Below are 23,037 nucleotides of genomic sequence, written 5' to 3' on the forward strand. Positions count from 1 at the left end.
CATCACACTCAGGTCAAAGCCTCTAAAGCCCTGGAGATCTGGCCTTCTCAAGTGGAAGTAAAGGATGGGAGACCTCAGCTGTCAGTAGCCATGGACAAGGACCTCTAGGGATCAATGGGCAAATATGAACTGTCATTGTCTACTTTATTCTCTGTATTTACTCACCGCGTCTGGTACGGCGACCAGATGTGCAAATGTCAGGAGGGAGTGCTTCAAATGCTCCAGGTTGTTAGAAAGTGTTAAGCTAATAATAACTAGGGTTTGTAAGGACAAATTACAAAATAAGAAGAGGAGGTATTGAGGGGAATGCTAGTGTCTTTATAAAGAATTTGATGGGAGAACGTGTGGGTGTTAACATCTTTGAAATGGGTCTTAAGGTCTCTCTGACTTTGGGCAGCAGGTTTGTTGCAGAGCCCAGGCAGTTTGGCTCCTGAAACAGATAAGGGTCAGCACAAGCTTGAGCTTCGGAACTTTGGGATAAAATGACAGGTTCCAGGGGGAGTATGTTGCAGGCAGTTCAGAAAGGCTGTACCCTCCCAGTACCTCAGCCAGTGGGGAAGGGAAGAGGGCAATTTGTGGGTGGGAGTTCAGGATAAAAGGAGGCTGCTCCCTCCAGAACCTTGAGAGAGAAAGCCCCATAGGTTTGCCCCCAGTGGACTCTTCCCTTATTCGAATAAAGTTGCAGGAATCCTCTGTCTCCTTTTGGACCTAAACTTCTGTCATCTGTGGATTTTCCTGACAAAAGCTTTACTGAAATCCAAGAAGTGTACATGTACTGGCTTGCCTTGATCAGCTAGGTGGGTTACCTTGTGAAAAACAGTCACAGAGAATACTGGTTACAACCTAGTGCTAGGAGAGGCTGCCGCCACTAGTTTGTCCCAGAGCTTTTCCATTGTTGAGATCCTGCCTGTTGGTTATGTTTCCACCTTTCCCTGGCACGATGTTCATGCTGTTCATGGCTGCATGGCCTCCTTGTGATGTTGGTGTTTTCCATGAGGGATTGGAGACGTTTCTCCAGGTTCTTATGGCCACCCCGATGGTTAGGCTTAAACAGCAAACCCCAGCTACCTCCTGGGCAAGATTTCTTCTAACTGCGTGTTCTTGAAAAATTTTTTGTTTGTTCTTTTTGTTTGTTGATTTTGCTTTACTTCTGAGTTCCGTTTTTATTTTCTTTGGGTTTGCTTTTGTTGCGTTCTGTTTAGTTGTTTTGGTGTTTTTTGGCAGGTTTGGGGTTTTCTTAGGGGTATTTATGTTTTGGGTTTTTTCTTTGTGCGGGCGGGGGCAACACCGTGGATATTTTTATCGGAGCGGAAAAAAAAAAAGATTTATTCACTTCTGTCCTCCGCTACACTCCATGTCCATCTCCCCGTGCTCCCGTCAGAGCCCATGGCAATAGTTCCTCTCGGGGCCGGAGCGAGGCAGCGAGCGCCGGGACTCTGGGAACAGTGGAAACTCTTTTCCTTGGGATTTGCTTTGGGGGGTTTGTTTGTGTGTGTGTCTGTCTGTCTGTGTGTCTGTTTCCGTGAGGTGGGGCCGGTGCGTGCGCGGAACGCCAGGGCCGCGGGAGCCGTTTCCAGCCGGGCCGGGCACGGCAGCGGGCCCGGGGAAAGGGGGGGGGGGGGGGGGGGGCGGCCGGCGCGGCGGGGCGCGATGGCGAAATTGCTGGCGGCTCTCAGGAACCACTGGAAGAAATCCACGTTCGGAGCCTGCTTGCTGGGCTGGGGTGGACACTGGCTCTATGGGAAGCACTGGTAATGCCGGCTGGGGCCGGGCCGGGCGGGGAGGCGGGAGGGAGAGATGGAGGGAGAGCGAGCGCCGAAAATGGGGGTCGCCTGTCGGAGGGCCCTGGCAGGCAGAGGGGATGGGTTCTGCTATCTGCTCCCTCCTGCCTCAGCAGCTGTGGGCGTGGGAAGCTCAGTGCCTTTTTCTGCCTTCCCACGTCGGCCGTGTTGTAACACCGGGGCGGGTTCGGGCGGGAGGTTTAAACAGGGAGGATGTCTCGCTGGTATGAACAATGTTGGGGCCTCTTGGAGATGAGAAGGTTTTCTGTCTCCTAACCTAAAAAAGAATGTCACGAGCCATACGCGTGCCTTCAGCTGCTTGTTTGCTTTTAGCCCGTATTATAAGGATGACTGGATGTGCTGAGCGTGGTCCATCCCAGGTGCGGCGCCTGTGGGTTTTCCCACCTCCTTTCTGCTGTAGCAGAAATCCATGTCTCTCCCTTGAGGTCTGGCACAGGCAGCCTTGTGCTCTTCCTCCCTGGCGTGGTCTTTGCTGCTGTCGCCCGCCTAGCTTGGAAGGGGCCTGTCAGCTGCTCCTCCCAGAAGTTACAGCTAGTGGTATCATTCCCAGTGTTTACCTGTGGAGTAAATGTCCCTTATAGTAAGTAAAATCCTCATTCGTGTTTTTTAAAAAGCTGAGTTTATATTTCAGTCCTTGTCCTTCAAGATTATGGTTAATGCATTTGACTGAAAAGCAGATGTAGTGAAATCATTTTTAAAAGCTGTTACTTTTTTGCTCTTTATTGTTACTTGCTTAATTATTTTAAGTTGTTTAGTCAGGTTTTTAACAGTGCTCTTTTTTGCTTACGTTGCAGTGCTGCCAAAGCCTCGGTGGGAAAGTTAGGAAAATAAATTTGTTTATGTTGCTTTTATACTCTCTTTCTTCACAACCTTTTGCCTGGGGACTTTGGCATTAAATCAGCCTTTGTTTTGCATGGTACATGTGCTTTAGTTGCTTGCTTCTTATGTGAAATTCACTGTCCCCTTTGTGTCAGTAGTGCCTGGGAGTTCTTGTGCCCATGTGCTGTTGGTTTCAGATGTACATTCACTTCTTGTGTGGTAGCAGTGAAATTGTGTTTGGATCACAGAGAACGGGGGGCGTGCCACAGGTGATGTGGTGGGGAATAAGGAGGAAAATATGAAAGGCAAACAACCAAAAAGGGGATCTTTGGTGTCTAAATTTCAGTGTGGAGGGGGGTTGTTTGCCCCAAGGCAGGGTGCTTTTACCCAGATGATGTACTGGGGGCAGAAAAAATTCTACATATCCCATTCTCCAATCTCCCGATTATCTGTAAAGGAAAGTACAGCATTTGCTTAGAACACTGGAAATGCAAGGTAGGGAATCCTATGATGACAGACAGCTCAGTGGGACTTTGATGTAGGCCATAGCTACTGCTGTCAGAGTTTTAAACGCTGTTTGGAAACACTGACAACTGCTTAGCAATTTCTGGGCCATTCTCTGTGGAGAGTTGTTTTATGCGGGTTGGAGAAAAACAAGAAACAAGAAGAGCCTGATGGTAGGAGTGTAAAAAAAAATTCAAAGGTGGTCTCAACAGCCCTCTGTGATACTCTGAGAACAGTGAGGACCTTAGCTTGTGGCAGGTGGACATCAGGAAGTAGGCCAGGATCCCTCTGCAGCTTGTGGAGATGGCTTTTGGTGTGAGCGTTTTTGTACGTTCCTTCTTCCCAGTCTCTTTGTCTATGACCCAGTTGAGCTGGGGAGCAGAGAGGTGTCTTTTGTCCCATGCACAGATAGATGGCCACAGGCAAGGCTGGGAGAGGATAATGAAGGATCTGTAGGGGCTGTGTTGGCCCTGAGGCTTGTTGTTATGCACATCAGAGGCTCAGTTGCTATGCATGAGCTATACCTGACTAGACTGATATTTGCCCTTTGAGAACACATTTAAAGGTCTTGTAGTGAGGTGCTTTGGGTTCTGGCATCACAAGTTCCTGATGAGGGGCCTTGCTTCAGCACAGCATTGGTTCTGATTAGCCTCTGACTTTTTGGAAGCTGAGATGTTGGTCATTTATTTGCAGCCAAAGACAATTTTTCTCTGCCATCCTGCATCCCTCTTTCCGTCCTTGTGGGTTTTCTAAAATATTTCTCTTGCAAGAAGAAGGTGATTTGCTTTTTTGACTCCTCAAGGTTCCTTCTTCTTTTGGATGCAGCAGCTATGATGCCTGCATTAAGTGAAGCTATTGTAAATAACAGTCTGTCCTGAAGATAAGTGGCAGCTCTTCTGTAGTCAGTCTCTACAAGCTCACGGGGACAGAAGAACTCTGAAGTACTTCCTTAAGACTTTGGAGGATGCTATATGGACAAGAGGAATGTTACCTTTTCCAGGCTTGTTCCCAGTGCCTCTTCCCTGCCTGGAAATGGTTGTGGGACTCCCCCTTGCACACCCTGAGGACTGTGCTGTGGAGCCTGGTGTAGATGTCCTTGTGCTCCCTGGGATGTAAAGGGAAGAGAGGGGCACTGGAGTGTGATGGATCATCACTGAGTTGATCTAAAGGTTGTGGATGACAATAGCTGTAAAGGTTGAGAAGCTGCTTAGTCCTGGTTCTTTCTTCCTCCAGAATTTAGTTTCTGGATCAGTGTATTAGTCTTTCAATTTGGGAGGTATTTGTTCAAATACTGGTAGATTTAAAAGGAAGGAGTTTTGGATGAGCAGGAAGAATAAAAGGAGGAAACCTTGTGCTTTTTTCCTTTCTCCCATGTGTTATTCAGCCCTTCTAAGTATGTCAGTACAGAAAGTACCTCTTCAACAGGGGTGTCAGTGAGGAGGTGGCAAAGGTTTTTCATGTGTCAAATGATTGAAGTTATATCTGGTTGTATTACTGTTAACTAGAACCCCATTGCCATCCTTGCAAAACTATAATGTATCTTAAAATTCTTTTTGTTCTCATAAAAGAGTGTTCTAAAATCCATTGTCCTGCATTTAGGATAGCAAATACTCTTGTGCTATCTGAGAATTAGGAGGACAACTCAGTGTTGCTACTTGTGAGGTTGTAGTTAATTTCTCTGGATTGCATGAATTTATATATTTAGGCTCATTTTAAATCTATAGCCTATCATGCTACAGGTACAAGGGACACTTAATATCCTAGATCAAAGCTTGCAGGATATGCGGATTGTCAGATGTGTGCTCATACACAGTAACATCTGCTTAACACAGGTGATGTTGATTACAAAGAAAGATTGTACTTTACTGTATGATTGCTCTAAAAATTTTCACCAAGTCTGGAATCCTCTCTCAACTTTGTCGTGGGTCACCTTTCTTGAATTGAGCTGCAGCTGTTCTTTGTATCTCCAAGGGGTGCAGTGAGTTACCAGCTCTGTCAAATCAGCAGAAATGAAATCTCCAGTGTGATGGACATCAGCTGAACTGATTGTCAGATTTGACCAGACTGTTAGAGTGATGTCACTGCATAAGTGATCATCACCACATCAGGATGGAGACCCTGGATATTCTACTGAGGCAGTGAATTCATCACATACTTAGTTTTACTCTCTGTGTGTTAAAGAATTTACATTCTCAGTAAAAAATGCTGGGAAAGCACCTGAGCCTTTGACTGCCTGCCAGTAATCTTGAGTGGTGCTGTTATCTACCATTTGAATGTTAGTATGTGTGTGTTTGCCAGCTGATAACTCACTTTGTCACCTTTCTGCTATACTTCCTGAGTAGCTGATTTTATTTCATCATAACTTTGTCAAAAAAAACAGAGTATAAATTCAGAATCTTAGGTAAAGCTGATGAAACCTAAGATTCGTCTTTCATGCCCTTCCAAGGCCAAGATGGAACTAAATTCTAATATCCAGTAAAGAGGATTCTGTGCTTTTGCTGTATTAGAAGCAGCAAAAAAACCCTTCTCTGCTAAGATAAAATCTTTTTCAGGAGTTCTGATATAGCTCCTTAGGACTGATCCTGTGTGCACAGCCATGGTCAAATTTCTCCTTGCAAAACTGTTTTGGTGCAAACACTGAACTTTAAAGCTTTTAGGCTTCTTCATATTTGAGTATATTTAATAGTCTTGGATTCAATGCTGATAACCCATTTTGGAATGAAATCCTGAGCTTCTTTTTGCATTTGTAGTGTGATCACTTTTAGGGGAATTGTTTTGGTTGCATTTAAGACAGACCCTTGCTGCAGCTGAGAGCCTCAAACAGCTTCTGTTGAACTTTGTTGTCTTCTGCTTGTTGCATTCATTGCTGCCCTGGGTGACCTTTCATAATGGAAACTGTCCTTTCCACCCTGACTTGTGCTCTCACTTGGGCACAGGACTCAGTCTCAGCTCAAGGTGCATCCATACTAAATTGTGTGCATCTTGTGCTTTTGTGTAAGAGTGCTAATGCCTTATTCCAGCTGAAAATGCTCAGGACAGGAGCAGTGGCCAGCCGTCCTGCACTGAGGGTGTTGCAGAGAAATCAGAGCAGCCCTGTCCAGGTGAGGCACACGGCTGTTGTGTTCTCTGAGCGTTGTGTGCTGACAGCCCGGCATGGCTGGGCCGTGGGGAGCTCTGCACAGTCACTCTTGTGACTGTGTCCTTTCTGTGTTGGTTCCATCCTTTGGTGTGAGCCTGCTCTGTTCTCCACAGAGTCTGTGCTGCTGTGGCTGCCGGTTTTGAGGCTTTGCGGGGAATGTTCTGGCTGTGGGTTCACCCCAGGACAGCTTCTTTCTTCCATACCCTGCTGCCACTGTTTGTTCCTCTCCGTTTCCCAATTTTTTACTGCTTAAGCAAGTTGGCCCAGCTGTAAACTGTGTGATGCTTAATTCTCACAGCAGGAAGACAGCCCTGAGTTGGCCAGCAGATGTGACACTGCTTGTCTGTTTGGCTCTAAGGCCGAATCGTGTAGATAAGGCCTTAGGGGACACATAAAGTAAAAATTGATTTTTAGCTTGCTCTGGGTATGGTACAAGTCAGAAGAAATCTCTCTGTGTTCTTTAAGACAGTGGAGCAATTTCCCTCAGCCTCCACCTGCTCATGTTTGAGCATTGTTGAAAAGGCTTTGTTACTACCTAATAGTAGACAATAAAGTACAGAAAAATGAACAATATCTTATGTTTATTATTGAAGTCTCATCTTCTCTGGGAGCTGGTGGGCACTCATATTTTGAGAATGAATACATGCTGAGGCAGAAGGCTTTAAGAAGTTTCCTTTTAGCTGGTTTTCACATTTTGCTAGCTCTATTTATTGATTGTTATGACCCGCAGAGGACCTGCAGGCCCTCTTGGGGTACTTCAGTTGGGCCATGTGAGGTGAGTAAATGCAACAGCTGTGATGCAGGAGGAGGACTGCTCTTCTTACAGATGCATCCCTGTGAGTATACTTGTGCTTTTTTTTTCTGCAGTTTGAAGCTAGTGAAGTGTTGACATCATATTTTAAAGAAATAAAAAAATTCCTGTTACCTGGCATCTTTAAACCAAACCTAGGACATCCTTGACAAACTCAGATGACTTGGAAATGTCCCAGCTGAATTAAGTGGAAATGCTATGAGTATGGCAGAGATGGCAGGAGATGTGGGTGCTGTGCTGCTGGAGCAGTGAGACAAATCACCTGTAAATGCTGGATGGTAAATGATTCCTTTGGTCTCAGAATCAAAACTTTTCCTTTGACACCAACATGGCAAGTGTTGAAGTAGGCTTCTTCTGTCTCTTAAGTGCTTCAGTGCAGGGGAAGATCAGCATAAATGTTGACATCTAAACTGTCAGGCTTATTTTTTATGGGTAGGACTCATTGAGGTGAATCCTTGACAGTTTTGAGGATCTTTGAGGTTGAGAAAGAGAGCACAGTATCTTCTGCTTGCATTGGGAAAGTATTTCTGGGCTTCTTTTTAAAGGCAATTAACCCTGGCATAAATCTAGGGTCACCAGGAAAACAGACTGGCCAACAGCGTGACAGAGCTTGACTTCTGAACAAAATAGCATCAATGTGAAGTAAACAGATAATGTGGGTTTGGCTAGGATTTGTTCAGAAGGTTAGGACAGCAATTCTCAAAGGCATCAACTGTTCAGCCATCATTTGATAGTGGGGGTTCCTTGATATCCCATAATATTTCAACTTTATGTACTGAAATCGCAATCATTTTCTGTTTGCTTTGGCCACACGTAGTCACAGAAGGGAGAAATGTCCCTGTGTGAGGGCTCATGCCCTCAGTGGCACAGTGTGGACTCAGCCTGTGATGCTGTTTTGGTTGAGCTGGAATTAGCTGTGACACTGCTGTTGCACAGCTTGGAGCACCAACCTTTGCAGAGTTATTTTAACTGGTGCATTTCCATCACATTCCTTCAATCAAACCCAAGGCTGTTGCTCCTCTAAGTGGTATTGCAGGTGCTTTATACAAATTATCTACTCCTTTGGTTTTAAGGAGCAAATATGACAGCATGCCTCTGAGGAATATTTTTACAGACATTCCAGTTACTTGTTATCCTGATGAGTTATTATTCACCTATTTTCTTTTTCCATGCTTGAACTCTTCCTTTGTCTTTTCATTATTACCGTGAATAAATCTGTGGCTTTTAGGCTGTAGTTATTTTCTCAGAACCCAATTTTATATCTCACCTGAAGTCACCTTACTTCTTGTTTTATGGCATTGCAGCATCTCTTGGTGATGCCAAAAAAAACCAGCTTGCATAGTTCCAGTGACCGATAAATACTCTAAACCAATGGAATCAAAAAGATGGCGCTTAGGTGTGGCCTTGCCTTGCCTTGCCTTCTCTTCTGCCATTTCCATGGCAGGGTTTGGCCTGATGAGCCATGCTTTGGGGCAGACGTGCTGTTCTCCCAGTCACCTGTTTTGTCTGCTTGGCCTTTAATCATTTTGGTTGATACAGCGTTCATTTTGGTATGCTGACTGTGAGTGGGGCTTTTTGTATGTGATATTTGGAGACAAAAATAGATGGTCTTGCCAGGTATTGGCAAGGACAAGTTGAAGGGTGGAAACTTTTGGTACCTAGAGGACAGACAAGACTCTGGGCACATTTGGGGCTGCGACAGGAATAGACTTTCATTCCTCATTCAGTAGCTGTGCCTCCAGTGCTTGCTGTCTATATACCCTGCTTGCCAGTGATGAGTCAGGAATGTATTTTTGAAAAGAGCACCTGTGACATACCTAATACTGATTATCTGTCTCTTGTTTTCACACTTCACTTAATGAGTGTTTTTCACCTCTCTGAGTTTCTGCTTTGGGCCGTGCTCAGACATAGATGGGTGGGAGGTGTTCCATTTATGTGTGTTTGGCTTGCAAACTGGTGGAGAGGGGAGATCACATTTGTAATGCACAAAGACTTAAGTACTCTAGAACCCTTCTACACTGCCAGAATGGTAAGTACCTTCTGTGTAAACACCAGGCTGCAAGAACATTGGAAAAACTCACACCTGAGCTCTAGAGTACAGTTATGTAGCAATTTAACAAATAAATCACAGTTACACAGTGTGCCAGAGCTTATGTAATCTCAGCACACTTGGCATCCTGGTCTTTGTTTTCTGCTTTTCTTTTCTGTAGAAAGAGTGTTTATGTGCACATGCAGAAAAAAAAGTATGCATGTGTGCATAAATGGGGGTGTTTTATCCTTAAAATGTTTCAGGTTTTTTTTCTCTTTCAGTGTTGTCAAACTATGTGTAAAAGGGGTATGTACCTACATTTTTTAAATGAGAAAATTGTTTTAAACTTACACAACATAATGTCCCCTCTCTTTTCTGTCTTACCTGATAGTGATAACCTGGTACGAAGAGCTGCATGCCAAGAAGCCCAGGTAATACTGTTTCAAATAATTAAATTAGATTAAAATCTCCCTCTTATCTTGGTTTTGCAGGGCTCCTGAGATTTTCCCAGTGGGCCTTTCCTACGTGACAAGCCTTACAATGATGCCATCTGTGTTCTTTTCCCTCACTGCCCAGGGATGGACGGGGGTACCGGCCCTTGCGTGTCCTGGCACTGCTGCAGGGGAGTGCAGCGTTATCCTTGGGGTGATCTTAGTCACTGCTGGAGCTACCCAGACCTGCACTGCTGCACATGCAATTGCTCTGTGCCTGTAAACTTCTTGCAGGAAGATGATTTATTGATAAGAGTGAAATCCCAGCCCTACCAGGAGGGGTGTAGTCTGGGCAGAAGGGGCACAAACCACTTTGAGTCAGTGCTCAGCTGCAGAGACCTTGCCCTTGTCTGTTTGACCCTGAGTGACTTTATCAGGGATGCCAGCTGTGATGACTGACTGACCCAGCTCTTCTGGGACCCGTATACTGGGTACTTAATGGGGACAGCCTGATTGTTGATCAGTGACAAGAAGGCCACTGTTCAGGGGGGGACAGTTACTCTTGCAGGGTACTGACTGTTGCATTTCATAGTTTGTGGCCAGCATGGGCAAACAGCAGTCAACAAACTCCCATACTGTAATATTCCCACAAAGAAATCTTGTCCTTTATAAGCAGTCTTTTGGAGGTGCAAGTGCTGCTGCCCATGGATGACATCACTACTGTAGGATTTTAAGAGCTATTACCTCCCACAAATAAAGTTTGTTCTAAACCTGCTTCTCTAATGACAGATCTTTGATGTTTTGCTGGGTGTAACACTGCTCCCATTATTGCTACATACTGGAGCCTGAGTAGAATGGTGAAAATTACTTTTTCTCAGTAGAGAGGTGTTGTGCACCTGAATTATCCCACTTTTAGCCTGTCTGCTGTTGAAAGATTTTCACAGCAACTTGTCTTGTGCAATGGATCTTCATGCCAGAATAGATATAAGGGAACTCACTGCTCATGAAAAAACAAGGAAGATCTTTCCCTGAAAATACTGCTTTCATAAATCATACTTGTAATTTCAGAGTCTTATGTTTTCAATATTCATTTTTACTGCATAATACCAAAGTGATAGAAGTTTTGTGTATCACAAATAATAGCTGTTAATACCTCAGAATTTGAAGCATGCTGACCAAATTAAACCAATTTTTTAAAAAGGCCTATGAAGTGGTTTGTGTGTTTTGCCAAAAGGTGTAGGGGCTAAAGAAAGGACTGGTACCAGCAGATAATTCAGTTGTGGAAATCCTGAATTTCCCATTTCTTAAATCCAGTTATTAAGTTACAGGTTCTATTCCATTATGGTGTACTCTTACAAATGAAAATACAAAAGCACTGTCAGTAGAGCTTCCTGCAATTTTAGTGGTTAAAGCCTGGGAAAGTGTCCTGCAGAAGACTCCTGCATTAGAAAAGAATGAACCAGAAAGCCTAGTAATCAATTCTTGCTGTAATTTTCATTCTCACTGATGTTTTAGTGCCAAATAGTTCTTGAAAACACACAGCAGTACTGCATTAAGCCATTAAGTGTCTAGTATGTTCTTCAGAATAACAATAATCAAAAATAGTTTGAAAAATGCTACTTGCTTTTATAATGCTGTATATAAATACTGCAAAAAAAAATAGATGCAAACTCACCATAGAAAAAGTTTAGTCTGAATTAAGTGTGTGTGAAGTTCTTACCATTTTTACATTGGATTTTTAGGTTTTTAAGCCTGTTACATTATCAGATTGATGAGGAGCTGCCTTCCTGAGAAAGTATCCACAACAGCAGTAGTTCCTGCAAAGGTTCTGCTACGTGTGTCTGAATTTAAATATCAGTTTATGGTGACAGTCTTGGTGTGGCAAATGACTATGGAAAGTTTCTACAATAAAGTACCCACTAATCATATTTTTAACATTTAACACCTCTGTCTCTGGAATCAGTCAGTGCCAGCTGACTTGGACTTCCTTGGGAAATCAGTCTTGCTGCTTGACCTTATTGTTGCTGAACTTACGTTAAAGAGGAGCTGGCAAACAATTCACTCAAGGATAGTTTTCTGTAAAAGAATGTAGTTTCTTTGCTGGTATTCATAAAGCGCTATAAAAACTTTATGTAAAGGATTTTTCATAGTTGTAGAATAGTGTTTGTCATTTTTTGAAGTCCAGAAATACAATACTGGAAGTGGGCATTTGACAAGAAAGTGAAAAATTATTATACCTTATAATTTATTTTATAATGAATTTAAATTTATAATTTATTAATATTATAATTTAATGACCATGTTTATGGTATGATTATAAGTTGTCTTTACTTACGTTCTGCTCTGAAAGACTTCTAGAATATTGCATTATTAATTTTTTATTTCCTGTTTTATGAATCAGCATTTGCTTTAGAAATACCCATGTATGTAACAAAAATGTCTAAGTATATTACAAAAGGAAGCAATTATGTCATTGCTAATAAAATCTTTATGAGCCTTGTTGGGTTGTTTAGAGCCTTGTTGGATTGTTTGGAGCATGAAAATACACCACATTGTGCCCCCTGAGCAAATAATTAGTTGTTTCTAACAGCTGTAACGTGCTAGAGGTTCCCTGTTCCCCAATTCCCACCCAACAATTGCAATATAGTAAGTTGGTCTGTTTTCCAGCTGGTCTTTGAGTACATCTTAAGAGCTATTGATTTGTTTCACTTTCTTTGAAAATTTCTTTACTCTCAGTAACTTCTCTCATCCTTTTTCTTTCCTGGAGAAGAAATTCAGATGTTTTAAGCAGCACAGCCAGCTGTAACCTTCTTTAAATTGAGGTTTCCTGAGCAGAGTTTGCAAGTTTAATTAATAATAAGTTTGAACAGCTAACAACCAGTAAAATATACTGTTCTTTGTGTACAGTATCACCTCCTTCAATATAAAAATTCCTGCTAGGGGGTTAGCTTTCAAAGTGAAGGGGAAAAAAAGCCAGGAACAGTTGACTGGGCCATGTTCAGCACAGTAGTCTTTGGTTCCCACTCTTTCTGGGGCTTCTGGATGGTATTGCTGAATACCTTGTATTCCTTGTGTTCAAATCCAGTTTGATTTGGTGTGTTAGTGAGGATGTCTTTAAGTGACCTTCTAGAGACTTACAGAGCAGGATCTGACATGTGTGGAAGTTTTGCATTTCCTTGCCGGTGCTGAGCAGCTTTGGAAATAGTTACAAAGTGCAAGAGGCTTTGTGGAGGAACTCTCAAATAATTTAAATTTGAGGCACCTCTTCAGAATTGGATTAAAAGTTGAAGAGGAATTGAATGATTTTTATAGAAAGAGATTAGCTTAAAAGACATGTAAGCAACAGTGGACTTGCTTATAGGTCAAGGCACATTCTCTTGTAATTATCTTTCCTGTCTTCAAAACCTGAAGCATGGAAAATACTAAAAAAAGAGTAGAAGAGATAGAGGAATTAAAGTTCAGAAGTTGGAAAGGATGCAGAAAGAAGGTGGCAGGCAGGTGTGTGAGAATTACATAAGAAAATCCAGTAACCTTGGAGTCAAGGAGAGCTCCCTGGATCTCTGCCCATTGCAGAAAACCAGAGGTTGACAAAAACGAAATGGTGGTGGAATTTTAAAAATGAGCTAAAGAGTACTTATGGCAGTGATGTGAGCTGCTGCTCTTTGAATAAGAGACCTGTACAATGGCTGAAGATGGAAGTCATTTGAATGTCATGAGGCTTGAAAGCCCATTGACATTTGCAAAGATGCATTATTTTGAACTGTTTTAGCAGTGTACTTAAAAGATAAACTGAGCCTTCCTCTTTTTCTCTTACTTAGGCTTTTGGCAACCAGCTGATCCCTGCCACTATGCCATTGAAGAAAGCAACAGTCTTCCTCAACCCAGCAGCTTGCAAAGGGTAAAGTTAGCCCTTCCCAGCACTCTCATTTGAGGCACTCTGCATTTTTGCTCTGCTATCCACTGTAAAAACCAGCCAGATTTTTGAGCTCATTTTTGCCTCCCTCTGATGCCAAGCTGGTGCTATGTAACTATGCCAAACTTTATTTCAGCAAAAATACTGGGGTGAGAAATAGAATTAGTTGCTTGAGGTGGAAGAATGATTTCTAAACATACATATTTTATTTTTTTTTCTTCAATCCTATGTTTTGGCCTTTGTCCTTCCTTCATATGTAAAATTCCTTTGTATTCCTTCCAAACTTTTGCATATGATATATTTCCATCCTCAAAAACTGTAGAAATAAGGGATGACCTTGATTGCTTCAAGACTTGAAGTTAGCAAGAAGTGATCTTACTTCTGTGGGAACCTGCCCTTGAAAGGGATGTGCCCACAAACTGAGAGGCTTAATATGGGCTCAGAGCAAGACTCCTGGAAGAGGTCTGCTATTTTTACATGCTCATTAGCAGAAAAACTATAATTTTGGATGTGATGTGTGTCTGTTTCTGCTGATCAGCTAAGCTTTGGAATAGTAACATTTTGTGGAGGGGCAGAGAGTTGTTACTACCAATATGAGTGGAATATTATAGCTGACATGGAAATGCTTGGACTCACATGCTTTTGTGCATCTGGAAAATGCATAGTATTAATCAAGTCTCATGTTTCTACTTGTAAACAATTTATAGTTTGTGACATAATTATTTTATTATGCAATGGCAGGCATAAAATTATCAGTCCTATAACAAAAAAGGTCAGATAAAATTTTGTTAATAATATGTAGCAATAAATAATTGGGATTTTAAAAATATTTCTTAAAGCCTACATGGGCCTTGTTTGTGGTCCTAAAGGCTGGTGCTTTGTAAGTCATTCATTTTCTAATAAATTTCTTTCTGGAGATCTTAACTTGTTTTAATGGATTTTTAAAATTATTTTTGGCTAAAGTTAGATAGCATCTTGTGCCTTTATTAAAACTGCAAGAAAACCCTGACATTTGAGATATGAGACTAGAAATGTAACATATTTGAACCACATGAAATCTCATCTTTTCTGACTGTCAGGTTGAGTGACTGATTGTGGAGATTGAATGCTTGGTTTTAAGTAGATTTTTTTCTTGCTATTAATTTGTTTCTTTCCTTTTTAATTTTTTTTCAGACACTAGACTCATTAAACGGTTTTTACTCTGTTATTTCTAGCAAAGCTGGGAACCTTTTTGAAAAGAATGCTGCACCAATTTTGCACTTATCTGGCTTGGATGTAACTGTGGTTAAGGTAAGAACTGATAGGTTCTGCTAATATAAAAAGATTGACTGTTCTTTTTTCTCCTCTTGTAGAATTGAAATTCAAATCCGTATGCATTTTAAATTCTCAGTTGTCCTGTAGACATCTTATAGGAAGAAATAAATACTGAGATATTAAGCCAATACCTAATATTTTTATTTCACAGTTAGTTTTCAAACAGTGTAGTGAAATTTTAATTTTCAGCTAAAGCTGTACATATGCTTGTTTGTCTGTCTAAAGCAGCCCTTCTATAATTCATCTTTGAGTGAAAACTCTCTAAATATTTGAGTGCTGGCCAGTGGTGCGTGCCCATTGCTGTTGAATTTGTCATTTCTGCCTGAACTTGAAGAATTGAAAAGTGAGGAATTTTGCCATGCAGTTGAACTGTTCAGATTAATTAAAAATAACATTTTATCTTTACGCTGAAATTATTTCTGCGTCTCTCCAAATAATTAAACATTCCCACCACAAAAGCAGAACACTGAGCTCTAAATGGTGTGAATTAACAAACAGGTTTTCTTTGGAAAGAGAAGAACAAGGAAGCACTGAAAGGATTCTGATCTTTCTGCAGTTTTTGGGGGGTTTTTTTAAGACTGTGATATATGGATTGCATAATAGTCAGTGTGTCCTAACTGCAAAGTACTCTGATATCCATCTTTTTGTCTTGGAATCTTTTCCACAGGGTTTAGTATTAAAATGCTCTTTTGTTAATCCCTTTCTCTGATCATTAAAAATACCTAGTGCCACCCTAAGAGAAGAATTTATTTTGCAAGACTTAAAACTGATGCTTGGGTCAGACCTGACAAGTTGACAAAACAGGGCTGAGCAAAGAAATGAGGCTGAGATGGCTCTGTAAAAGACTTTAATTTTGTAGAAAACGGTGTTGATGGTTTTAAAAGTCAGTACTTTTTACTGCTAAATGCATTGTCAGTGGCTGATAGGCAGTGGCCTTTTATGTAGTTGATGCTGCATTTCAGGAGATGCACTTGAGCACTTTGGTTGTTAAAGATAGTGGGAGTTTTTCTGCAAGTGACTGGCTTCTGGATTTGTTTCAATGCAATATTGCCTGGAAATAAGATGATAGCTGTGGTGTTCTAGTTCTATTGAGTAAGATTTGCTCTGATATTTCATTTAACCTCTCTGCGTCTGTGTGTTTACTTGCACGTGTTGTATTGTGCATCAGACTGGTTTTGTAAGTTGTATAAGTTAAAAAAAAACCTCTGAATGTAAGTAATATAAAGTACTGTGTGCCTATATAAAAATAACTATTAACCAGATGGATAGATGATTCTTTTTTCTATAAAAGATATACACTAAAAATAATCATTTGAGTCCTCATGTTTGGATCTCTGTTTCTTCAGACTGATTATGAGGGACAAGCAAAAAAGCTTCTGGAATTAATGGAAAGCACGGATCTGATCATTATTGCAGGAGGAGATGGCACAGTCCAAGAGGTACTGCAGGAGCCTGGTTTGTTGAGAATCATAATTGTGCTGAGGGCAAGAAGATTGAGTCTGTGCAGTGTAGCAGTATCATAACAAATGTTCCTGGAGATCTGTCCAGTTTAGTATCTGTGTTTTCAGTAAATGTTATATTTTGGGGACAGAATACTCTGCTTGTATGTATTAGTCTTAAAGAGAAGGTGGGAGTGGGGTCAAAAAGAATGTGTGACCTAAGTGTCTTCCAGAACTTTACTCTAGAATGAGCAAACTCTTTGGAGGGACATGTTTCTAACTTTTTTCTTTATGTGTAATGTAGTTGTAATGGTTTGATTTTCAAAGTTCCTTTCTTTCCATAAACTCCCCAAGAGGAATGCATATTTTATGAAGTGGGAATCAGATAATTTAAAAATTACGTGGGAATGATAACAAAGCATAGAACGTATTTAATAAATGCTATTGTCAAGATGATTAATGACAGGAGCGGAACTGGGGGATACTCTCTTTTTCAAGATTGTATTTTATTCAAGTAGTTCCTGGTTTCTATCTACTGATTTCATAAGACGAATGCAATGACCTTAAGAGAAAGTGATCAGAATACACCTGCAAGTTTGTTGTGGCCTTTTGTTAATTGCATAATGCTGGTTTTGCATTATGCAGAGCATCATTCAGTGTTAAAACATTTACACTGGCATTGGTTGTGGTGCCAGCATGTACTCAGGCATACTCATAAACCTGCTGTTTCCAACATGTTTGCTGGCTGAACATTCTTCCTTTACCATGTAAACAACTGTAGTACCTTCCATAAAAGATTAGCTGCTCCTTAAATCTTTTCAAAGAGTAAATGTGGTTAAGAATTTTATAGCTTTTTACTGTAACTGAAAAATAAAATTCTTAGAGGTGAACATTTCCCATGTTTTTCAGGTTGTAACCGGACTTCTCCGTAGAGCAGATGAGGTGAGAGAGTGTCATTTTTGAAATTATGTTTGTTTCTTGGAGTATCTTGTGCATCCACAGTGATCTCTTGGCCTCAGCTGCCTTCAGCAGATATGTTGCTTACTACTCTGGAGCCAGCTTGCTGTGCAACAATCCAGCTGGGCTACTGTCCTGCAGTAGCCTGTTGTTCTTTGTTCCCTTTCTGAGGGACCGCAGTGACTCCCAGGCCATGGCTTTGGGAAGGTTCCAGCATCAGAGAAGGGATTGTGGAAAAGCCAAATGCTCAATTTTCAAAGACCCATGGACCAGCTGTGCATACCACTTTGTTTGGCAGAAGCATTGGGCAAAAGTACATATTTTTCTTGTATTTGTACATGCTCGAAACAGAATTCAGTTATGGTCACACTCCTACTGCTTTGGGATTGCTTTGCTGTTTCTTCAAGCAGTGCATACCTACCTATGCAGATGGCTGTATTAAGCAAATTTTAACCTCTCAAGGTGGATCACTCTGAATGGAAATGAGAGAGATTTTTCTTTTTAAAGTGGGAGGACAGTGTTATTGAAGAAAGGAGGGAATCATTGTTCCCAAAACCTTCTGGCAGGAGCTGGGAGAAACTCAATTAAATGATCCAGACAAGATTATGATGATACCCTTGGCAGCTGGAATTGTATCTGTTTAGGCATTTGCTTTGGCTGAATGTGACAAGGGGGACTCTGCAACCAAGTTAATATTTTTAAAGGAAGGCTGCTTATATCAATTCTGAGACATCATTGTTTTAAATTTAATATTATTATAGTTGGATTTGAGAATTTTATAATTTGACAGTAATGGAAGAAAAGTTTAGAGGTTTTACTGGCTAGTTTCTCTTTATTTATTTGGCTTCTTATCTTGATGTAGCTTGGATTGTTTTGCAGTAGTGTAGGAAATTCTGCATCCAGCACAATTATGGGCAGAATACTGCATTGTAGTATTGCCACTGTGTCACTTTATGTCTTTGGCCAAGGAATTCTTGTCCTTCACGTCACTCTGTCTTAGGAGCAGAAATCTGCACTCGAGCTTCCTCTCTCTGTGCCCTACTTCTCTTTTCCCTTGGGGTATCACACCACTGTCATCTGCATCAGAGTCTTTGCAAGGTACTCCTGAAGTCCTGTTCCTAGCAGCCAGGGGAGCAGAGCTTGACTTCAGGGGCTGCAAACAGCCTCTCATCTGCACACTGTAAAGCAGCACTGAAGGAAGTGAGAACAGGGTGTTTGAGAGTATTAGGACTCGCAGGTGACAGGGACATAGCAGGGGAGAGAGGTTGGGTGTGCAGTGAGACAGGAATTCCCAGTGCCTGCGGATTGGCTGTGTCCCGGTGCTGCAGGCAGCATTGCCCAGGAGAGGCATGGTGCACTGGGATAGGGGGTAGTTTACACTGGTTTGCTGACACACTTCAAGGAGCAAGGTTTTTAAATGAGGTACAGGGTAATAACTTGCTCCTTCAACAAGCCATTTTTCTGAACAGTGGTACAGAAGAATAACATGGTCAGTGGCTTCTAAAAATTAGACCTTCTGCTGCTTCATGATTTGGATGGCAGAGGAATCAATTAATTTCATTTCCTTAAGTGAGAGAATATCTTTGCTATGCAAGGTTACTCTGTCAGACAGGGATTTCTGCAGTGGTAAATGGGATTCAGAGCCTGTGAAGCCACCATCAGAATTAAGAAAGATGGCAGATTGCTGACAGAATCCATGCATTAGTTGGGATGCGGCTGCCAAAATGTATGTGACAATGCTCTTAATGATTACAGAGAGCTCCTTTGTACCCAGCTGGCAGTGGTGGCTTCATAGATTTGGGTGCCATGTTCTGAGTCATTGTGTGGGGAAGTGCCTGGCTGCTCAGTGCCAAAGGGGTGATGCCAGACACAGCTGTGATCTGCACACAGGAAGTTTCATGCAAATGCTAATTTACTCTCCTTATGTGTCCAGGCTGCCTTCAGTAAGATTCCTATAGGATTCATACCCCTTGGAAAAACTTGTACTTTGAGCCACACGCTGTACCCTGAGAGCACAAGTCAAGTCCAGTAAGTATGACACATTTCTGAAACATGGTTGTTTGTTTTCAAGGAGCAGTGCTTCTTGGTAGCTTGATGCTTTTCTTTTTCTTCTGTGTTACATAGAAGTTGGCAGTCTCTGGGCAGAGCCTGATGATTCTCTGGACTTGCCTGAGTTAATGACTTCCAAAAACTGACTAAAAATTAAAAGAAGGAAATGTATGTATTATTAGAAATCATTTGCTGTGGCTAATTTCTCTGTGATCATGTGATGCTCAGAGTTTAAAAAGAAAAAGGGATTAAAAGGATCAGCCTCTTAGGAATAGCAGAAAGGGTAAGACAAGGATATAGCAAGGATTTGACAAAATAAGCCAAAAATAAGTCCTCTTCTTGACCCTTCTCCAGTCTAGGAATTCTGGAAACCAGTCCACATATAGCCGGGTTAGGACCTGCAAAGTAAGGCATACAACAGTATGGGCAATGTTGGATCCCATTACTGACTTTTTCAGGGAAGGACTGACTTTTCCCTGTGGTGGGACTGATGCTGGCAGTAATCCAACAGCCCAGTTCTTATCTTCAGCATCCTGGATATCATCCAGTTTGGTGGTATCTGTTGCCTGCAGTTCAGTTTGTTACAAAGAGAAAAGGGAGTCAAATAGTCTTTCTTTTCCCCACACTTAATTTTTCAATTCACTTTTCAATTTTCCCTTTCTCTTCTCTCGTAATAATAAATATATTTCTTCTTGGTCCTGAAACTTTTTCACTCTCACTCTCCCAGTAACTTGTTAACATTGTTCTTTGTGGAACCCTTGCTGGTATCCATCATACATAAAACCCATGAGTCAACTGGCATAATGTCCTTCATTACAACTACCAGAGTGCTTCGAAGCTCAGAAAGGTGGACAAGGCTGTAATCAGCAGCTAAGATTAAAATAATAATTTATGTTTGGGTTCTAAAGAAGCCGTTTGAAATGGGTGATTTTCTTGTCCCAAGGTAATGAACTGTGCAGGTGGGACTGCAGCACACTGGTGAAGTTGAAGGTAATTTGGTCAATAGGCTGCTTAACAACCTGTACCAGTAACAGAACCTGAGTTAAGAAGTGCAGAACTGATACTTTTCAAAGAAATATTGGGGCTTTGGTTCATTCAGCCTTCTCTTACTTTGTAGTGTAGGAACTGTAAAGGTCTTAGAGAAAGATAAGGGCTGGGAGAGAAGATGGGCTGTGGGAAAAACAGCTTCCTTATCTGTCTCAGGATTGTAATCCTGATGAAAACAAGGGCAGTTTCTCCCACTGATTCACATGAATATTGGGCTGGATCTGAAAACTGCATTTTTCCCTTGTCCAGCTGAGACACTGGAAATGTATGCAGTGTGGAAGCTAAATATTACCCAACTTTGAAAACAAGGAACGGATTTCAATCAAGTATGTGCTTCAAGGTTTGAACATAGACTATTTAGTGGACTTAGACACTTTGGTTATGAAATCTTTACAGCTTGAAATGACAAAGTGCCCTGGCTACTGTCCACAACTTAATGGAGACCTGAACGATATGAGCACTGCTGATAGGTGGATTTAGGTTGGTTAAAAGCTTCAAAATAAATTAGCACATACTAATGCAGTTCAATCTCAGACATGTGAGTTGAGACCATTCATGCTGTCCCATTCTCTCACAGGCTGTAATACTTACTACTACTGAAGTAAAACTATGGTTTGGGTTCTTAGTGTGTTAAGTATCTGAAACAGGAGGTAACACAGTTGGCCTCTGACCTGCTAGGTTAGCTCAAAAAGGAGGGATATCTGAAAAGCTTAGGCTGATAATTTCCTTTTGCTTTTTGTGCATTTTGCTGTTTGTTAGGTTTTGTCATGTGTTGCAACCACCCATTTCACTTTCTGATTTCAGTTATGTGCAGCATATTTCCCTGGGGTTTTTTACTTTTGCTGAAAAAAAGCCTTAGCTGGACTCATAGTGGAATTCGCTGAAAAACATGTAATTTTTAAGCTTACTCATTTCCTTTCTCCTGCTTGTTTGTTTTTTTAGCTTTTTTCTGTTTGTTTTGCAGACATATTACGAATGCTACATTGGCCATTTTGAAAGGAGAGACAATTCCACTTGATGTCTTGCAGATCAAGGTGAAAGCATCTACTTATTTGGAACCCAATATTCCTAAAACTTTCCTGTTCTCATGTTTTTATGTTGGACTGGTTTTCCTCTTTGTATTGCTGTTACAAATTTTAGTTTATGATATCCACAGTTCTGCTTGCAATCTTTTGTCCACCATGTGCTATGCCATCAGACAGAATCAACATCAACATCACCTTTCTTTGAGACTCAGAGAGTATTGGTGAATCCAAAACTTATTTACAGTGATATTTCTGTAGCAATGGTGAGAGATAGCAGTAGCTGTCTGCTGATTTGATGCATTTGTGTGTATTGTGAAGTTAATAGCTTTCTCTGACAAACTGAAAAATACAAAATTTGACTATGCCCCGTATGGTTTGTGAATATTATTTTTCTGTTCAGTTGTAGAATGGACATTTCTGCAGCGAGAGCATTGTGTCACTGTGCAGAGTTCCTTGCTTTTGGCTAGCAGTCAAATCCACAAAATGAACTGGCCATTGCTGGGTGTGCAGTCAAATTCAGTCTACCTGTTCAAATCTTCACCTCATATTCCTTCCTGGAGCAGATGGAATGTACAATGATTGAATTCTGCTAAGCTTTCTTGCTGTTAACTCTTTGTCATGCCTCTTCTGTTAAACTTCTGTGTAGAAATTTAACAGAAGTTTTTATGTAGAAATGCTATTTTTCCAACTTCAGAAAATAAAGTTGGAAACAAGGTAAGAGAAAGCAATTTTGCATTTTTTTTTTTTTACAGGGAGAAAAGGAGCAGCCTGTGTTTGCAGTCTCTGGTTTAAGATGGGGATCTTACAGAGATGCAGGGGTTAAAGTTAGCAAGTAAGAAAACACTATTTTTTTAAACTGTACCCTTTTTAGCCTCTGTTGTCTAAAAAGACACACCCCCTCTCTCAGGTAAGTCTTGTTTTTGAGTGTAGGCATCTGACAGCCAGAGGCACCCACTCTTGCTAGGTCTTGCATTACACACATGGGAGTGTAAGTAAGATGTGTCAGAACTCTTGTAATTTGAAATAAACACTTATTGGTGCTGACCTGTTCTTTTAAGTATTTACTTTCTTCTTGCCTTGTAGTATCTTCTTCTGGAACTTATTCAGATTTTAACAGGGGGAAAATCTGTCCCCTGAGTAGTCTAAAATAATTGGTCATTGTTTTTCATCATCTGCCAATGAAAAGCTAGGTGTGTACTCTGAAACTCAATTCCAACAAGGGACATCAGATGCAGCAGAAATGCTGTTCAGGTTCCTGCCAGTAATGGCATGGACTGTGCTATCTGATGACTGTTCTCTGAATGCTAAACTCATAATTATTGAGGTTTCTCCAAATGGACATTTAGCATGTCACTGTCTGTATCGAATGACAGGCATTATCTGCTGAAGGAGCAACAGAGCCAAAGCAGCTCACTCCCCAAACTCTTAAGGAGGAAATGCAGCTGTAAGAAAATACCATGTGCTTTGTGAATGAACTGTCTTTGTCAGTAAGGAAGAGGTGGCAGACCTCTGGAGTCTGTCTGGCAAGTGTTTGAGTAGGTTTGAGAGGTGGTGTGGGATGGGGGAGATGCAGTAAATGGTCAGGTTGTTTGTCCCTGGGAAGCCAGGGACATTCTCAATAGGCTTTGTAGGTGCTGACTTGGCTGTGCTGTAGGCTCTCCTGCTAATTGCAGCCCCCAGTTGAAGGAATTTCTGCTCTGCACTCCTACCGGGCTTCCTGCCCATGGCTTGGTTTTATCCTGGTGTCAGCCTTCACAT

The 23,037-nt window shown here is 41.4% G+C and overlaps 1 protein-coding gene across 1 annotated transcript in view; it reads left to right on the forward strand.

Moving 5' to 3' along the window:
- The first annotated feature begins 1,650 nt into the window (after positions 1 to 1,650).
- Positions 1,651 to 23,037, forward strand: part of AGK (acylglycerol kinase) — a 34,969-nt gene continuing 13,582 nt past the window's right edge. The window contains exons 1-9 of the mRNA XM_062490981.1: positions 1,651 to 1,751; positions 9,496 to 9,535; positions 13,354 to 13,433; positions 14,663 to 14,738; positions 16,109 to 16,201; positions 17,111 to 17,143; positions 19,092 to 19,186; positions 21,219 to 21,288; positions 22,032 to 22,111. Coding sequence (XP_062346965.1) covers positions 1,651 to 1,751; positions 9,496 to 9,535; positions 13,354 to 13,433; positions 14,663 to 14,738; positions 16,109 to 16,201; positions 17,111 to 17,143; positions 19,092 to 19,186; positions 21,219 to 21,288; positions 22,032 to 22,111 — 668 coding nt within the window. The remainder of the gene's footprint in view (positions 1,752 to 9,495; positions 9,536 to 13,353; positions 13,434 to 14,662; positions 14,739 to 16,108; positions 16,202 to 17,110; positions 17,144 to 19,091; positions 19,187 to 21,218; positions 21,289 to 22,031; positions 22,112 to 23,037) is intronic.

The sequence above is a fragment of the Cinclus cinclus genome, chromosome 4 (assembly GCF_963662255.1).
Source record: "Cinclus cinclus chromosome 4, bCinCin1.1, whole genome shotgun sequence".
NCBI classification, from domain to species: domain Eukaryota; kingdom Metazoa; phylum Chordata; class Aves; order Passeriformes; family Cinclidae; genus Cinclus; species Cinclus cinclus.